The sequence below is a fragment of the Sorex fumeus genome, unplaced genomic scaffold (genome assembly GCF_029834395.1).
Source record: "Sorex fumeus unplaced genomic scaffold, SorFum_2.1 ptg000054l, whole genome shotgun sequence".
In the NCBI taxonomy this organism is placed as follows: Eukaryota; Metazoa; Chordata; class Mammalia; order Eulipotyphla; family Soricidae; genus Sorex; species Sorex fumeus.
The window spans coordinates 36,657,910-36,677,512 of record NW_026606111.1 but is presented as its reverse complement, the minus strand read 5'-3'; the positions used below and the strand labels follow the sequence as shown (position 1 = coordinate 36,677,512).

The 19,603-nt window shown below is 37.0% G+C and overlaps 1 protein-coding gene across 1 annotated transcript in view; it reads right to left on the bottom strand.

Annotated features, from left to right (window-relative positions):
• SLC35F1 (solute carrier family 35 member F1) overlaps positions 1–19,603 on the bottom strand; it is a 532,726-nt gene that overhangs the window by 219,159 nt on the left and 293,964 nt on the right. Inside the window, exon 2 of the mRNA XM_056125018.1 lies at positions 1,621–1,796. Within this exon, the coding sequence (XP_055980993.1) occupies positions 1,621–1,796 (176 nt within the window). The remainder of the gene's footprint in view (positions 1–1,620; positions 1,797–19,603) is intronic.

The window sequence follows — 19,603 nt, the reverse complement described above, 5'->3', positions numbered from 1 at the left end:
AAAAAATGAAACTAGTACTGATCAAATATTTCAGTTTAATAATATTATTGAAGATAGTTATCTAATAGGGAAATCCAAAAATTGAAACAATTTTTATAAAAGTTACCAGCATGGTATAACTATTAGAAATATATGTATCTATATATTCTTTTTTTGACTTTATAATTATTTTAAAGTCTATCATTGCTTGTTTTTTTCAAAACAAGTTTAATAGTTGACAGACACTATTTGGGTGAACTTCTTGGCTATTTCTATATGATGGATTGAGTGTTAACACCCAGTGGTACACTTATAAAGCTTTGAAGAATACATACAGGAATAAAACACAAGGTATTCAGCTATAACTGACCTTTTAAATATTTTTTGTTCAATTGACTTTGGAGAAGGACTTGTTTTATTGCTTTAGCTATATTTTTGGTGGGTGGTGGGACCTCCCAGTGTTGCACAGGGGACCCAGAAAACACTCCCAGAAATTTCCAGCCAACAAGGCTGGCAGATCAATGCTAGGGCCTGAGAATGCTAAGCTGTTCAGATCCTATTGGTATCCAGGACCACCAGAGCCATGCTAGCAGTACTCAGGTCTCTGAGATACATTTAACAATAAGAGGTTATGAGGGTATGTAATGACAGGGACTGAACTGATGCAGGTATACTCAACTTACATTCCCCTACCCTTGAAGTATCTCCCTGACCCTGCTTTATCTATTTTAAGTTTGGTCAGAATAACAGGGATAAAGGGAAACAGACAGGGCAGATTAGGAGAACATGATTTTAAGAAAGAGAGTTAGAAATATGGAATGTCAGAGGATGGGCCAGGGTGATGCCTGATAACTTGGATAACAATAATTTCATACCTGCATCAGTGGTCTACATTCTTAGAAGACAATAAAGAGGTGTGCTCCCCCAAAGCTCTTTGTTAAAAAGGTATAAAAGTGGAAAGGTTTTTGCCTTTCTCTGGGGTTCTTCTTAGGAGATCCTTCCACAATTTTGGAGCTTCCCTGCAATTCTTTCCATACCTTTCCCTTATTTAAATAAAGTCTTTTCTGAATTCAGCCACTTGATCTTTGCCCCTTGCTTTCAAAATTGACTGCATGAGGACAAGAACTTGAGTGTCTGTATCTGCTTTAACAAGAGCATCTCACCAAAGATAAGGTTTGTAGTTTTTTTTCTTTCTTCTCCCTTTTATTACTAGTGTTCTTTGTGTTGCCATTTTTGCCTTTCTAGTGTCAGTTTTCTAAAAATCATATTTTTATCTGAGATACCCTTAACCTTCTCAGGGGTGACATTATTTAGGAGAGTCAGATCAGACTGCTCCAGGTTCCAGGGGAGCATTCTATTTAGATTCACTGAGAGACTCAAGAAAATCTAACAGGAATTCAAAGAGTGAGCAATTGCACATTTCTGCCTATACATGCATTTCTTACTTCCTGCTGAATTCACACAATTTATAAATCAATCTTTGTGATTTATTCATTCATTTTTGGTTGCTGTATTACTGCAAAATAGAAAAGTGAGACTTGGGGTTTTGAATTGTCTTATAATATTGTAAGCATAAAAAGTTATCAAATTATGGCTCATCATTCTTCTAGATGTTTTAAGAAGAGAAACAAAGCCATTTACCTTGTCTGACAGCTAGTGTGGTGGTATAGACCAAGAAGAGAAGAATGTAATTGAGGAAACTCTGGAAAACTGGTGTGTTGGCATGGAAATCTTCTGACAGGTACTTGCTGGTCAAGCCAATTCCACAAATAAGGAGGGATAACACCTGGCCCAGAGCCACGGAGATTAACATCTCTCTGATAAATAAAAAGAAACATAGCAAAGATCAGCAGAAAATCCATTTAAGCAATAGCAGTTAAAATTAATTAAGCACTGATACCATTTTACTAGGCTAAGTACAATAGATAGCTTTTAAAAATCTGTCACAGTAGTCTCATGTGGAAGGTACAATTATTACAGAGATTTTATGGAGGAAACATCTAAAGCTCAGAGAGGTTAAGGAATTTACCCAGTCACATAAGAAATAGCAAAACTGGGACTTGAAACCAGATGATGGGATCCTGTTTTCTAGTCACTGACCCCTAGAGGCCAAGGTGGCAATAACAACATCCTGCTGTGCATTAAGAGAGCCCTTGAACAGTGAGCAAAACATAGTAAGAGACTAACACCCAAGTTCAGGACTAATGGTTCGCAATTGGAAGCCTGCTTCAAGGACTGAAGGATAGGGTAGTTGGGTAGTTGGAACATAGAAGGAATCATTATGACAATAATGGTTGGAATGGATGGCTCTGGATTGAAGATGTGTGCTGAAAGTGGGCAAACTATCAAATATGATGGTCTTTCACTATAAGTATGTCAAACAATAATGCCCAAAAGGAGAGAGAGAGAGAGAGAGAGAGAGAGAGAGAGAGAGAGAAGAAAGTGCCTGCTATAGAGGCAGGCTGGTGGAGGGGTTGGTGGGAGGGAAAGGCAGGAGGCAGGAGGAGGGGTTTAGTGGTGGGAAATGTATACTGGGTGTTGGAACATTGTATGATTAGAAATCATAAAAGCTCTGTAACTATTTCATGGTGACACGGTAATTCAATACAAAACATAAATAGTTTTTTAAATGAACTGAAAAATAAAAACAACTAAAATAAAAGAATAATTCTTGGTTAATAAATTCTTATTATATGTCAAGTCATGGAAACAGACTAAATATACTGTTTCTTACACATAATCTTCAAAATAACCTTATAAGGCAGATATTTTTATTTCTCCATTTCATAAATAAATTCATGCTTGCAGAGGTTAAGCAAGAAGATCAAGGTCACAGAAGTAATAAAACTTTGTATGGAAACTAGATATGACTCTAAATCACATCCTTTTAATAACTATTTTACACCATCATTATGCTGCAAAAAATATATTTTTCTTTTCCACAAAAGACACAGAACATGGTTCTAGAAGACTTAGTGACTTGTTCCAGAAATATTGTAGCTGAGGTGAGGACAAACAAAGGTTAAGGAAACACTAACTGATGGAAATCCACAGCCAAGACAACTGTAATGTATGCCTTTCAAAAAGAGGTCAGCGCATGCCTATTCTTGTTCCTTTAATGCAGTAAAATGGCAAATTTGCTGTATTCAATTTCTGCTTTTAATTAGCGTTCATGTCATTCAGTTGCTGCTGGTATGATTTGCTAGAAAATGCAAATTGTGGTTTTACTGGTCATGCCAATAAACATGGCTTGTAAAACAGGAAGAAATGGAACTTTTTTTTTCTGGTAAGTTCATCGGTTCTTTCCCCATTTCAAAAATATAGACACTATAGTCATTACAGTGTGTGCACCAATGCAATTAATAGTCACCAAAGTTTAGTATATAAAGTAAAATATAAAGTTAGAGATTGACAGTTAATTCCACCTCTCTTATTCCCCACACTTCATTTTTCCCTCATTGAATTCCCATCTTCCCCTTTATTGTCCCAAATTATTTCGGTGGTTTGTTTCACGGAATGGTCTCCTCACCACTTTCTGTCCTAGGATCTTTTAGATCATTATAGATAATTTTAGTTCATTATAGATGCTCCCCTTGACCACTTTGTACTCATTGAGACTGAATTATGTGTCCTCATCTATATGCATGCCCCTCTCTATATTCATATTCACCATACTCTTTAATTCATGAGCTCCTGAAAAGAAATACATACTCAATAAACATAGAATTAATGAAAACTAGAATTAATAAAATAGAATGAAAGAGAGGTATGTGGCTCAGAAGTACAGCATATGCCTGACCTGTGTAACGTGCTCAATATGATCCTTGGCATAGGATCAAATCGAACGAAAAAAACATATAATATATGAGTGAACCAACACTTATAAAGGTACAACATTAAGTATATAAAATAAGTCATCTTGAAAAACTTTTAGCTCTGAAAGACAAAAATCATCTTGCTTTCACTCTTAGTTAGACACCAAGTGTAATACACTATTTTCTGCTGCATTTCTCTGACCAAGCCTAGTAAGGTGCTGTCTTGCAAAAACACTAAATATGACAGGGGGTAGAATTCTTGAATTCTTCACAGGGAGCTATTTGATAGTCATGTAGTATATATAATAGCATACCAGATGCATTCTAACACAGGACACACAGTTCCTATAATTTTAGTAGCAGAAATGCAGAAGAGACTCTGATACACATTTTCATCATTGTTTGTGCATTTAAAAGGACATCCTCTCTACTTTAAATTCAGAATGACTAGACAATGAAAAATGCATGAGTCTCAGAAAAAACAGTGTGGCTAGAAGCTGAATATTATAACAGCATTTGTATTCATAAAGACTGACATTAACTATTACCAGTAGTACTTTGCTTTGTTAAAGTAATAAACTTAGAGTTCTGTGACAAAACTTGTTCCTCAAAATAGATGTTCAAAATAGATATAAAAATAAAACATAGATTATTGCTTTCTCCTTTTAATTATTATAAAAATATTTTATATAAATGATACAAAAATATTCAATATAATGGCTGGAGCGATAGCACAGCGGGTAGGGCGTTCGCCTTACAAGCGGCCAACATGGCCGACCCGAGTTCGATTCCTCCGCCCCTCTCGGAGAGCCCGGCAAGCTACCGAGAGTATTCGATATGCCAGACACAGTAACTTCATCATATACTTTGCAATTCTGTGATATGAGAATGAAGCAATGAAGTCACCGTTCTGAAATTAAACACACCAGCCTTTGTGTGGAGACATCTTCATACTGGTAATTATTCTCACCTAAGTCATGTCAGGCCTAAGATAGCATCTCCAATTTAAATAGGCATCGATGAGTCTCAAATACCACTGACTACTGAAACAAATACCACTGACTACTCTGTGATCAACTACATCCTTTGACAAGATTGTTGTTTTCAAAAGTTAGACCATTGACTTGAGGCTCTTTGCCAAAAGGTGCTTTCTTCTTTCTTTATAATTTTATTAAAGCACTATGATTTTACAAAGTTATTTAAAGTTGAGTTTTAGGCATACTTTGTTTCAGCACCAATCATAACACCTGAGTCCACTTCCTCCATAATAGTTTCTAACTAAATCACATTTGTATTAATCAGATATCCGCAAAAAGCAAAATAGAAAATACTATCTTCAGAGATTTTGCATTAATTGGAATTTCCTTACCTCAGATTTCATAGTCATAGAATTTAATGTGTTCTTTAGCTTCATGGGTTGGAGCGATAGCATAGAGGGTAGGGCGTTTGCCTTTCACACAGCCAACCCAGGTTTGATTCCTCCGCCCCTCTCGGAAACCCTGGCAAGCTACCGAGAGTATTTGCCCACATGGCAATGCCTGGCAAGGTACCCGTTGATGCATATTTGATATGCCAAAAACAGTAACAACGAGTCTCACAATAAAGATGTTACTGGTGCCTGTTTGAGCAAAATGATGAACAATGGGAGGACAGTGCTGGACAGTCCTGACAGTGCTTTAGCTTCATGGCACTGAGGTTTATTGTGTTTGTTTTTTCTCTTTGTTTAGAGGAAACTGAATCAGCAGTAAGAAGTCTTCCTAAAGACATCACTTCCTAAAGTTGAGTCTATCAAGTCTATGCTTATAAGAGATATTAAAAACCCTGCACTGAGGTAGTAAGTCACAAACACGTGTGTGTGTGTTGTGTGTGTGTGTGTGTGTGTGTGTGTGAGTGCCATTGAAGAGTGAAAATAAAAAATGTCCCTAATAGGCATTTCAATTCTACAAATTAAGCTCTAGGGTTATTTACAGTTTCTACTTTGAATATTGCATTGGTGAATAGGACACTATAACAAACATAAAATTTCTGTTTTTCCTCTCCTAGAAAGACTGTCCTGAGAAATCACATTTCTATAGAAGTCTATAGACAGTCTATAGACTGTCCTGAGAAATCACATTTCTCTGAAGATGGTCCCTTTTCACAGGCTAATTGATTGTGTACTTTGTGCTATTATGTTGGTTTTGCCTCTTCCCTACTTTACTTTTGTACCAAAGATTGCAATTCCTAATTTGTAGCACATAAACCATATTTCCTGGGGAAATTCAGACCAATACCATAAATCTAATCCTTCCCTGTGCTCCATAATTCTTATTTATTTTAATTTTACTTTAATTTAATTGCTTATTTGGATTATACCCTGCAATCAGGGGTTAATTCTGGTTCTGCGCTGAAGAACTACTCCTGGATGTGCTCGGGGACTATAAGGGATGTTGGGGATTGAGCCCTGGTCGACCTCGTGGAAAGCAAACACCTTCCCTGCTGAACTATGGCTCCAGCTCCTCTCAATTATTTTTAGAAAACACTGATATGTAATCATCAACTCTTAAAATCTGTTTCCTCAAACTTAAATTCTATTCCTGTTGTGTATTTGACTTAACTTTTTAGTAACTGAGTTAATTATTTGCTCATTTATAAAGTGTAAGCACTATGGGTTTTGGGACTAGACAAAGAAAAAAAATTAGTAACATTTTCCAAGGCCTGCTAGTGTAAATAATGAGAAAGGAATATTTGACTCCTGCATCTAATAAGCTCAAAGAGGCATAGAACATAAATAAGTAACCTATATAGGAAAACATCACCCTTCTCTATATAAATCTATATAAACATGCTAGAAGTTATTGGAAAATTTTCAGTTCTGATAATTAAGCAAAAAAAAATCTAAAAATGTTATGAAAACACAACAAAACACAGTTTTAAGTCTGTCTCTCTTTTTCTCTCTTCCTCCTTCCTCCCTTTCTCCCTTTGATGATTTTGTTATTATCTTGTCTTACCTTTTGTATAAAAGTCATTCTTAAGTAAAAGCCAATTCTTGGTGAAGTTTAATAACCAAGATGATATATATACATATATATAATTGATAATTAAATACTTTAACCTGACCCATATAAACAAGGTGAGTGATGGGCCTCCCATGAACCCCCTTTGAAAGCAGAACAACCATTCCTCTCTCAAAGAATTCTATATACCTTCAAAGATCAATAAAGACCACAAATAACATGATTTCACTTATACAAAATATTGCGAAAAGGCAAATAAATGGAGATTAGAAGTCAACAGCTGATTGTTTAGAGACAGTGGAGTTTGGAAACAGAAAAGTGACAGTTAAGGTGGTGTTATGCAGGTGATGAAATATTCTAACGCTGACTGTGATATTTGCTTCACATATTTGTAAGTCACATACTAAGACACTAAGGTGCATTGAGTTGTACACTTTAAATGAGTGTACTGTATAGTATGTGAATTATATCTTAACTACTTAATAAAAAATAGAAAGGAAGGAAGAAAGGAATAAAAGAGAAGAGGAAAAATAAAGAAAAAATTACAGGGTAGTTGAAAATTTCGTATAGAGTGTAGGGTTTGAGATGCTTGCCTTGCATGCATCCAACTCTGGTTTGATTCCTGGCATCACATATGGTTCCCTGAGCACCACTAGGAATGATCCCTGAGCATATAGCCAGGAGTAAGTCTTGAGCACAGTTGGGTGTTGCTCCCGCAAACAAGCAACACAACAGTTTGACCACCTGATCTTTAAATTAAGTGAATGTGCCACAGTTAGTTTATACATTAAAAAAAATTAGTCAAGCTGGGGTAGAGTGTTACTTCAAAAGGTTGACACATGCCTGGCTCCACATGGTCTCCTGAGCACCACTGGAGTGAACCCAAGCACTGTGCTGGGATTTGTTCTGAGCAAAACTGGGTATGGCCCCAAAGCAAAACAAAACAAACTAGAAAAGCTTCATTACTTTCTTAGTTTTGCTGTATATAAAATATAGGATTTTTTCCCCTTTCATATAGTGAAAGGGAAATAGAAAAAAAATCACTATTTTTTTCTTCATGGATCCCAAGAAGAGGAAATCCAGAAAGAATATCTTCAGAAATTGATTTATGATGATGATCCTGAATCAGGGCTAGAGACATTCTTCTATAAAATGGAGATGATAATATATGTCTTACATATATTATCATATAGTCAGGAGAACTAAATGAGAGAACTTAGACAAACTGTCTTTACAGTAACTGGTTTATTGCAAATGTTCAGAATAAAACTGCTTACTATTTTTCATTTTAGTATACTTTGTAAGTACCAACATGAACACCTTTACTGGTTATCCATATAATTACATTAATACATATAGAAAAAAATCGATAGAAAATATTTTTTAGATACTAGTCCAGATTTATTTGCACAAATTTGAATTAATATATGTACTCTCAGTTTACAAAGTTAAATGATTCCTGATCTTCAGAAATTGGGGAAAGCAAAAAGGACATGAGGAATGTTTATGAGTTTCACTTGACATGACTATTATGAAACTAACAGAAACTAGTTTTAAATAGTAATTTCTGACTTGAGTTCTCATACTTAATAACATCTTCTTAGGGAGTAGAAAAAGGTGATGACATGTTTTTTGTTGATGGTGTTGCTGTTTTCCTTATGCACTTTTAAATGACTAAGACACTTTGCATTACAAAATGCTTTTAACTTTGCATTTTGAATTATGTTAGTGAACCCTAAGGCTAAATGGCAAACATTTAACTTTCAAGTCTATTGAATAAATAAAAAACAAGGAAACTATGTAAGTGTGCCAGTGACTCACCTCTTTTCAAATTAAAACAAATGTCAAATTCCATTATTTTATCACATATTTACCAAATCTACATGAACTGCAGTGTATTTGAAGTACAGAGCAAATTGGAAAAATTAGATTCCACTAAGAGCTGAACTTTTCCACACATAATTAAAGCCTTCTTGAAAAATGTATAATCAAATAAGATAATCAATTATGCCTTTTACTTGGAAGAACATTCAGAAAACTTAATAAAAGTAAACAAGGAAGTCATGCCTCATTTTAAATGGCAATATATCTAGCTTTTGCTTTCAAGTAATAAAAGGAGGCAGGCTGACACTTTTCATTAATATTCTTTGTGTCAAAAGATGATCCCAAATGCCTCATTACAAAGATATAACAATAAAGGAGCAGTTTTATCCAAGGACCTCTAACAGACAGCACCTTGAAAAATAACTCAAAATTATATCAAAATCCAACTTGTATAGCCTGAGTTTGAACAAATTTACTTTAGAGAAAAGGATCTTCATTAAAAGTTAAAAATCTGATACATTTATCATAATCAACTGCTAAAATAATGCAGAGAAATTTGGTCTGTTGAAACTTCTAAATTTCATGTAGAAATGAGGTAATTAAGAGAAAAAATATAAAATTGAGACTCCCATTTAAAAGATAAAAGAGGAAGTGACTAAAAGAAAAAAATCTATAATTAAGACTCCCATTTGAGAGTTAAAAGAGGAAGATCATCAGATGGTTGGCATGTCTTATAAGATATCCCACATAATGTTCTTAGTTGCCTTTAAGATGGAAGATGACAGGATAGACTAATGGAAGAGAAATACTGAACCAAGGGGAAGTTTTTTCTAATTAATTAAACTTTTGTAAATGGGCCACTGCCTCTGATGCTCAGTCCAACTGCACAAGCCTGATGGCATGCTACTCCAGCTTGCTTGTGCTTGAAACCATGCAGTGCTTAGGACCAAGAGTCTGGAATACACTGGAATGTGCTTCACAACTTGAACTAACTCCTTGGCTCATCTAAAGAACATTTTTAAAGACTTGATTGGGGGCTGGAGTGACAGCACAGCAAGTAGGGCATTTGCCTTACATGCAGCTGACCTGGGTTAGATTCCCAGCATCCCATATGTTTCCCTGAGCACTGCCAAGAGTAATTCCTGAGTACAGGGCCAGGAGTAACCCCTGTGCATCTCCAGATGTGACCCAAATAGAAAAAAAAGATGATTAGGTTTGTATGGTTAGTAGAAAAGGTGAAATACAGAAAAATCAAACTTGCAGGAATTTTTTCTTTGGGGGGGTGGCGGTTAGTGTGTTTTAGTTTGGTTTGTTTTGAAGCCACACCTGGTGGTGCTCAGGGATCACTTCGTGGTGGTGTTAGGGGAACCATGGAGACCCAGGGATCAAACCCAAGTTTTCCAAACATAAAGCAGCACTGCAACTTTTTAAGTTAAATCCCTGGCCCAAAATTGGTGAAGTTTTTAAAATATTAATCAGATTGGTTCATGAGGTTCAAAATGTTCCAACTTTTAAAAACGCTATCAAGACTGATGTAGGCAAGTAGAAAGGGAAGTGCCCATGGCAATGGAATTCCTAGAATGTGAAAAAACTAACAGCCCAATGCTGCAAAGCGCACACCTTGTTAGCTCAGGCATGATAAGACTTTCATGACCTTCCATCAACAGACCCAGAGAAGGCTGAACCCCCTCTCTGAGAGAAGCTCCAGCAGGGAAAAAAAGAGACCAGGAAAGGAGTTTCTAAGAAGACCATCAATCACTCCCAATTCTAAATCCTTGGCATCCTCCCTAGCAATATACTTTTATCTAGGTAGAAGCCCAAGAGGGGGCAGTTTGGGAAAACCGTATAAAATCCACCTTGAACAAAGAGCAGGCACACACATATGCTGTCCAAGACCGTGTGTTGCTGGTGCCCATATGGACCAGCACATGTGGCACCCACATCTCCACTCTTGAGATGCGTACTTTCATGTTTTCCTGTCTAATGCTGGGGGGTGGGGAGTGGAGGGGGGAGGGGAGTGGCTCTGCATTTGGAGAAGTTCGAGTTCTCTCTTGAGCATGCTGCTACTCTCCTCTCTCACCTTTACTCCTCCTTCCCCTTCCTAAAACCCTTCAAAAATATCTGTTTTGCAGACCTATCACCATCAAGGAAATTGAAATGGTAATAAAAAGTCTCCCCAAGCACAAAAGTCCTGGCCCGGATGGATTCACTAGTGAATTCTTCCAAATCTTTAAAGAGGACTTACTCCCAATACTCTTTAAGCTTTTCCACGAAATTGAAATATCAAAAACACTTCCAAACAGTTTCTACGAAGCAAATATCACACTGATACCAAAAGCAGACAGAGATACCACAAAGAAAGAGAATTACAGGCCGATATCCCTGATGAACACAGATGCAAAGATCCTCAACAAACTACTAGCAAATAGAATCCAACTACTCATCAAAAAGATCATACACCATGACCAAGTAGGATTCATCCCAGGGATGCAAGGATGGTTCAACATTCGGAAATCAATCAACATAATCCACCATATCAACAAAAGAAAAGATAAAAAGCATATGATCATATCAATAGATGCAGAGAAAGCATTTGATAAGATCCAGCACCCCTTTATGATGAAAACCCTAGCCAAAATGGGTATAGAGGGGACCTTCCTCAACATAATTAAAGCCATCTACCACAAGCCTACAGCAAGCATCATCCTCAATGGGGAAAAACTGAGAGCCTTCCCTCTAAGATCAGGGACGAGACAGGGATGCCCACTCTCTCCACTGCTGTTCAAAATAGTACTGGAAGTACTTGCAATAGCGATTAGGCAGGAAAAAGATATTAAGGGCATTCAGGTAGGAAAGGAAGAAATCAAGCTCTCACTATTCGCAGATGATATGATACTCTACTTAGAGAACCCAATAACTTCCACCAAAAAACTCTTAGAAACAATAGACTCGTATAGTAAAGTTGCAGGTTATAAAATCAATACCCAAAAGTCCATGGCTTTCCTATACGCAAACAGTGAGAGAGAAGAAAGCAACATGAAAAAAACAATCCCATTCACAATTGTGCCCCAGAAAATCAAGTACCTAGGAATCAGCTTAACTAAGGAAGTAAAGGACCTGTACAAAGAAAACTACAAAAAGCTACTTCAGGAAATAAAAGAGGACATGAGGAAATGGAAAGATATCCCCTGCTCATGGGTCGGGAGACTTAACATTGTCAAAATGGCAATACTACCGAAAGCATTGTATAAATTCAATGCAATCCCTATAAGGATACCCATGACATTCTTCAAAGAAATGGAGCAAACACTCTTGAAATTTATATGGAACAATAAGCCCCCACGAATAGCTAAAGCAATTCTTGGGAAAAAGAAAATGGGAGGAATCAACCTCCCGAACTTCAAACTGTACTACAAAGCAGTAATAATTAAAACAGCATGGTACTGGAACAAAGGCAGAACTGCAGACCAATGGAACAGGGTTGAATACACTGACATCTCTCCTCAATCATATGCTCATCTAATCTTTGATAAAGGTGCAAGTAATGTGAAGTGGAGTAAGGAAAGCCTCTTTAATAAATTGTGTTGGCATCACTGGACGGCTACATGCAAAAAAATAGGCTCAGAACTCTGCCTAACACCATGTACAAAAGTAAGATCAAAATGGATTAAAGACCTCAACATCAGACCAGAAACCATAAGGTACATTGAAGATAAAGTTGGCAAAACCCTCCATGACATCGAAGCTAATGGTATCTTCAAAGATGCCACGCCACTGGCCGAGCAAGTGAAAACAGAGATAGATAAATGGGACTATCTTAAACTAAGAAGCTTCTGCACCTCCAAAGAAACAGTGACCAAAATACAAAGACAGTCTACAGAATGGGAAAGGATATTCACCGAATACACATCTGACAAGGGGTTGATATCCAGGATATACAAAATACTGGTTAAACTCCACAAGAAGAAAACATCCAACCCCATCCAAAAATGGGGCAATGAAATGAACAGAAACTTTCTCAAAGAAGAAATCCGAATGGCAAAAAAGCACATGAGAAAATGCTCTACATCATTAATCATCAGGGAGATGCAGATCAAAACCACAATGAGATACCATCTCACACCTCAGAGACTGGCCCAAATTCAAAAGAACAAAAGCAACCGATGCTGGCGTGGATGTGGCGAGAAAGGGACACTCCTTCACTGTTGGTGGGAATGTCCACTGGTTCAGCCCTTCTGGAAAACAGTATGGACGATTCTCAAAAAATTAGAAATTGAGCTCCCGTTTGACCCAGCAATACCACTCCTGGGAATATATCCCAGAGAGGCAAAAATGTATAGTCGAAGTGACATCTGCACTTGTTTGTTCATTGCAGCCCTCTTTACAATAGCCAGAAACTGGAAGAAACCTGAATGCCCAAGAACAGATGACTGGTTAAAGAAACTTTGGTACATCTACACAATGGAGTACTATGTAGCTCTTAGAAAAGATGAAGTCATGAAATTTACATACAAGTGGTACAATATGGAAAGTATCATGCTAAGCGAAATGAGTCAGAAAGAGAGGGATAGACATAGAAAGATTGCATTCATCTGGGGGATATAAAGTAACAAAGTATGAGATTAATACCCAAGAATAGCTGAGATCAGCACCAGGAGGATTACTCCATAACTTAGAGGCCAGCCGGGTATCCTAGAGGAAAGGGCTATTCAGATAGAGAAGGGAGCACCAAATAAAGGATGTTTGGAGGATCCTCCCAGGAGGGGAGATGCATGTCGAAAGTAGACTATGGACTGAACATGTTTGCCACTCAATGCCTCTTTTGCAGACCACAACACCCAAAAGGAGAGAGAGGACACAGGGGATTGCCCTGCCACAGAGACGGGGGGATGGGGGGATGGGGGTGGGAGGGATATTATCCATGGTGGTGGAAAATGGGCACTGGTGGAGGGATGGGTATCTGATCATTGTATAATTGAAACCAAAGCACAAAAAATTGTAAATCTACAACTTTAAAAAAAATAAAATAAAATAAAGGGGGAAAAAAAAAAGAAAAAAAAATCTGTTTTACTTCAATGATTGTCTACTCCTGAAATTCTTTTCTGGAAGAGTGAGACAAGAACTCCCAGATGCTGGTTAAGGCTTAGGACTGACTGCTTTTCTGCAAAGAGCAATTCCTTGTCCCAAAATGAATGTCCACCACCCAATTTCTTGGGTGGTGGGGATCAACTCCCATACCTAGAAGACCAAGTGGAAATCAGGTGTGGCTTGATGGCCACCTGGTGGGGCTGGCAGGGTATGGGGGTGGCGGGGGGGGGGGACTCTGCCTTGTGCAGAGCAGGGGCTCATCGCAGACTTTATCAGCCCTGATCTTCCCTCCTGGTCCTGGGGTGGCAGAGGTGGATTGGGAGAGAATGACAATCTCTTTAGCCTCTCGGGCTCTCATCAGTCACAGTGGGCCCACTGACTTCAAGACCAGACCAGTGAAATAGTACAGCAGGTAGGGTCTTTGTCTTACATGCTGTTGATCATAGGGATCCCCTATGGTCCTTTGAACACTGCCAGGAATAAGCCCTGATCATCACTGGGTGTGAACGCACAAAAAACAGAAAGCAAAAAAGAATGCATGCCAAACAAAAATATCAGGTGAATTACAAAATAAGGGAACAAAATTATTAAATTCACATTTCTTGTAAAGGAGATTAATTTGTTCTATAAATGGAGCCAAGGCAGAGGTTTACAACTGAAAATCAGCCTCCAGCCCTCAAGCTGTGGGAACCCACGACACTTTTTTTTAAGAACAAAGAAGGGGAAAAGAAAATGAAGGACCAGTTCAGTGAACATAAAATGTGTGCTCAGCATCCTATGAGCTAACTGTGAAGTGGTAATCTGTTAACACAATAAGGCATACTCTGATATACCTTGCTTGGTGGAACCCAGTTCCTGAGTTGGCAGGGATGAGACATGAGATGCCTTCCTAAATTTACCAGGGTTTCAAGCTAAACTGCCAGGGAAAGCAAGATTGCCTACCAGGATATCACCCAAATCATTTACAAACCACCTTTTTTCCCTTCTTTTTTATTTTTTTAAATGCCAAGACATTGATAAATCCATGAAGCTAGATCTTTAGCACTTCTTACCTAGTCACCTATCTTCTTTTTAAATTTTTATTAGTGAAACACCATGAGGTACAGTTGTAGACTTACAAATTTTTGTGCTTGGGTTTCAGTTATACGATGATTGAGTACCCATCTCTCTACCAGTGCCTATTCTCCACCACCATGGATCCCAGTATCCCTCCTACACTCCCATCCCCCCACCCCACCTCGCCTCTATGGCAGGGTATTCACTTTTGTTCTCTCTCTCCTTTGGGGTGTTGTGGTTTTCAATAGAGGTATTGAGTGGCAATCATATTCGTTCTATAGTCTACTTTCAGCATGATTTTTTTCAAAACTAGAGCAAACCTTGAGGGCTAAAACACATTGCATGTTAACACTCACAATATTTCCTTACCACCTTCTACAAACTCAAAACTCCCTAAATTCTTGGAACCATTTCATACTACTTATGTGCATCAGGTGAAGCAATGCTGTGTGGTAGCTGAGGATAATATGGAGTACTGTGACTTTTAACAGCATCCTGGAAATCCAAGAGAACATCAGACTCATCTTCTAGTTGTAAATGACTCAGCAACAATTTAGGCTCAAGAAAATATGGGGCAAAGACACTTCTCATTTCAGATTTCCCTTTGTTAATTAGCTCAGAAGCATACAACATGAAGGGTTTCTGCTGCTTCAAGTGATCAAGTCAACCAATAACCCAAAAGGCAGTTCCATTACTGGAAAATAAACTATTAAGTGAACATTTTCCTCTTAGAGCTTAAGTAGTACCAATGTGATTTCAGCTGTTTGAGGACTGCGCTACTAAGATAAATTATATCTTTTGTAGAATATCATATTTAACAGATATTTAACATTATAGCATATTTAACAGAAAAAAATAAATCTTTGAATTATTCCTAGAGCTTCAAACTCCATTCTTGGTTCTCATGATACTTGGATTTTTTGTTTGTTTATTTGTTTCAGGGGTATATCCTGTTGATGCTAGGGGCTACTTACAGCTCAGTATCAGTGCTAAGGGTTGTTCCCAGCAGTGCTCAGGGACCATTCAGCTCTGGAAATTGAATCCAGGGCTCCTGAATGCAAAGCACACACTCCAGTTCTTTGAGTTATATCTAGATGCCTTTTTAAAAAGGCATCCTGTTTTATTGACATAAGATCGACAAAACAATTGTATATATTTAGCTTGTATAATATGATCACTTTAAGGCACCCACATAATTACTTAAGTAGGCACTCTTAAGTATGTTTGCAATCAATTTAATTCATATATTCACCACCATGCCTAGGTACTCCATGTGTGTTCAGTGAGAAAAGTTAAGATCTATTCTTGACCATTTCAAGTATCACTGTAGTATTAACTATAACTCCATGCTGGACATTATAGCCCCAGAATTTACTCATTCTGCAACTTTTCTTTTTTAAAAAGAAAGTTTTGCCTCTGTAACCAGCATCTCCACTTTACCCATGATCCATGAGCTCTCACTTTACCCAAGGCAATCACCATTCAAACACAGTTCTACATTCTAGTTATGTATACTCAATGCTTTTTTAGATCTCACATGTAAATGAGTCATAAAGTATGTGCCTTTCTCTCTCTAGTTTGTTTCACTTAACACAACGTCCTCAAGTTTCATCCTTACTGTCATAAATGAAGAAACTTTTCCTTCTTCATGGCTCCATAATATATCACTTCTTTAACCAATCAACCACAGTCGCTTGGTTGTTTCCATACTGTATCTATTGTGAATATCACAATGACTCTGGTAGCTCAGATTTATCTTCAATATACTGATATCATTTACCCTGGATATATAAACCCTAAAGTGGGATTATTAAACTGTATGGTAGTTCTGGTTTTTATTTTCTCAAGAACCTCAGTACTCTCAGGTTTTCTTCCCAGTAACAGTATATAATACTTCCTTTTTCTCCACATCATTGCCAACACATGCTCTCTCTTGTATTTTGATAACACATATCCTATCAGGTTTAAGGCAATATGTCATCATGCTTTTGATATAAAATTCCTAATGATTAGTGATATTAGGCACCTTTCATATACCTACTTTTTTACTTTATATATATATTTTGGAAAAAAATTCTATTCAGTAACTTTACTCATTTAAAAGAAAGATGGTTGTTGATTTTTGCTACTAACTTGCATGAGCCTTGTAATTTTTGGATGGAGATTAGTCCCTTTTATCAGTTATATAATCACAAATATGTTCTTTCTATTTGTATTTGGTCTTTTCATTTTGTTTCTTTTGTTATGCAGAAGCTTTTTGTTGTTTAATATAGTTCCTTTTATTAATTTGCTTTGTGTGTGTGTGTTTGGGGGGTACACGTGTTTGCTTTGGGATTCTATGGTTTTGGATTAACACTTTAAGGTTGAGGGGTCACACCTAGATGTGCTAAAGGTTACTTTATTATTTCTGGCAGTTCTTGGGAGACTATATGTGCTGCTGGGTATCCAACCCAGTTCAGCAGCATGCAAGGCATCAACTTACCCACTGTTTAATCTCTCTGGCCCTAAGAGATTTTTTTTGGATGTATAATAAAATTGATAGTAAAGGTTCTATTTCAAAAGTGTATACCTTGCCAGAGAATAATTCGAATGAGTCATGCACAGCATGCATACTGATATACAAATTTAGTTTTCCTTTTAGTTACTAAGGACCAGTTAGCTTACACAAGGAATCACTATCTTCAGTAGAATACTGTAGAGCCAAATAATGTCACTACACCTTTAAAACAAATACAGCAAATAAATGCATCTAGGTGCGACATGTAAAATGGTGTATGGATTCTGCAAAAATTAATTAAATTCTAATGAAATTACTTGGAGCAAGATAAATTAGATTGTTTTTAAAGCAATTTTTAGATAAATGTAATGAAGTTCTATGAATGAAAAAGGCAGACTGGGTTTGGCTTAATGACTTGGTGAGTGATACCTATTCTTGGAGTAAATAAGAGGTCAGGCTGACCTTGGGTCATCTCTTCTTTGATGTTACATTAACCTTAGACCATCTGGTTTAAAAGGGACTAGAATTTACATTATGTTGTTAGTAATTTATTTGGGCATTTAGTTAGGTGTCTTTTCCCCTGTTACTTTTTTCTTTAAGTTTCCTTTCAGTTTTTGAGTTATCTGGAATCAGAACAATTTTTATTACTTTTTTTAAATATAGGAATTAAACGAATGTTCCTCTTGATTCTGGAATCTCATGGAGGGGATTATGCAGGGAGGAAAAGCAGACATTAGGTCATATAAGTATCAAGTTGGAGAAAGATGCCCTATGATCAGGATAGGTTCTTCTTTAAACATTTTTTTATTTAGACATCTTTCATTATATAGTTGTTAATAATGAATTTTCAGGCACACAATGTTCCTACCTCCACTCTACCCACATGTTCCCATCCCTCCACCACTTACTCTGGACTTCACCCACCCCTCAATCTGACTCCTTTGACTGTTACATTTTTAAAATTTTACTGTTGTAGCTTGGATCTCATGTTTACAGTAGTGTTGAATCTAGTGTTTTGTACATATACGGATGCCTTGCCTCTATGTCCCAAGGCCCCTTATCCTTACCCATATATTATTTCTAGTTCTCCTATTTTTCTTCTGCCCTCCCTTTCTCTATTTCTTTGTTAATTTTTTATCTGTCATCTAGAGCCAGTGTTCTGTCCACCTTTGATATCTATTACTCCCTAGACCACAGATTAGTGAAACCATCTAGCATTTGATCTTGTCCTTCTGATTCACTTTACTTGACATAGAATCCTTCAGTTCCATCCATGTTGCTGCAAATTGCATTTATCCGTCAGTCCTCATGGGAAAGCAGTTTTCTATTGTGCATATGTATCACAACTTCATTATCTATCAAGTGGGTTTCTTTTAAGTGATAGGGAATCAGATTCATCCCTCTTAAGACATTCTGAAGGAGAGGGTTATAGGTTTCCAGGCAGAATTACCTGCTAGATCATTTAGAGAATTTGTTGGTAGAATTTAAGTTTCCAAGTTTGTGTAAATTTCTGTATCTATATCTGGCACAAAGTCTGCAAAGCTTCTGGATTTCAGGAAACAGAATATCTTTGGAAAATATATGTATTGGCACATATATTCAATGTGCTTTGGGTTGAGGAAAGGGAACTCTCTTCCCAAATAATTTCTCCACTGAATCCATAGCTAAGAGAGCTTGGAATTAGATTTAATTTGTTTTGTTACAACTTACGAAACAAAAATGTTTTCAGTTTTTCATTTTTTCCAGCTAAGAAATCATTCATGACTAAAGGGTCTTGCTAAGTAAATTCCCTTTTTCCACTCCTTTAGGAAATTATTGACATTTTCGGATGGGCAATGAATATAGCTCCTTCAGTTTATGTAGAAGGTGATGAGAGAAGTCCGAGATATAAAATAGTCAAAAATCTTCAGGCAAAAGAATAAAGGTTAATGAAGTTAAATGGCACTTAAATGATGTGCTGAAATATTAGAGTTGATAAGAGATCACATATAATAACATCTAGAGATACAAACATATATATGAAAATAGCTTGGTCTTTTAAATTGAAGGAGAATGGGCTAAGAACTTAAAGTTATTTAGCCATGAATGAAGTGACACTGACTAATCAATATTCCAGTTCCAGAATCAGTCTTGGCAAGGTGAGAAATGAGGTACTTTGAAGAACAGAACATGATGGCTGGTGTGATACATATTTCATAAAATGTTTTCTTACAATGAGTTCTCCTCTGCACATTCTCAATACCGTATGAGATATATCAGTGAGAAAGATGAGAGGCAGAATTTTTTTCACGAGGTTTTTCACTGCCTCATATTTTTTATGTTAGGCACATAAACTTTAAATTCCATAA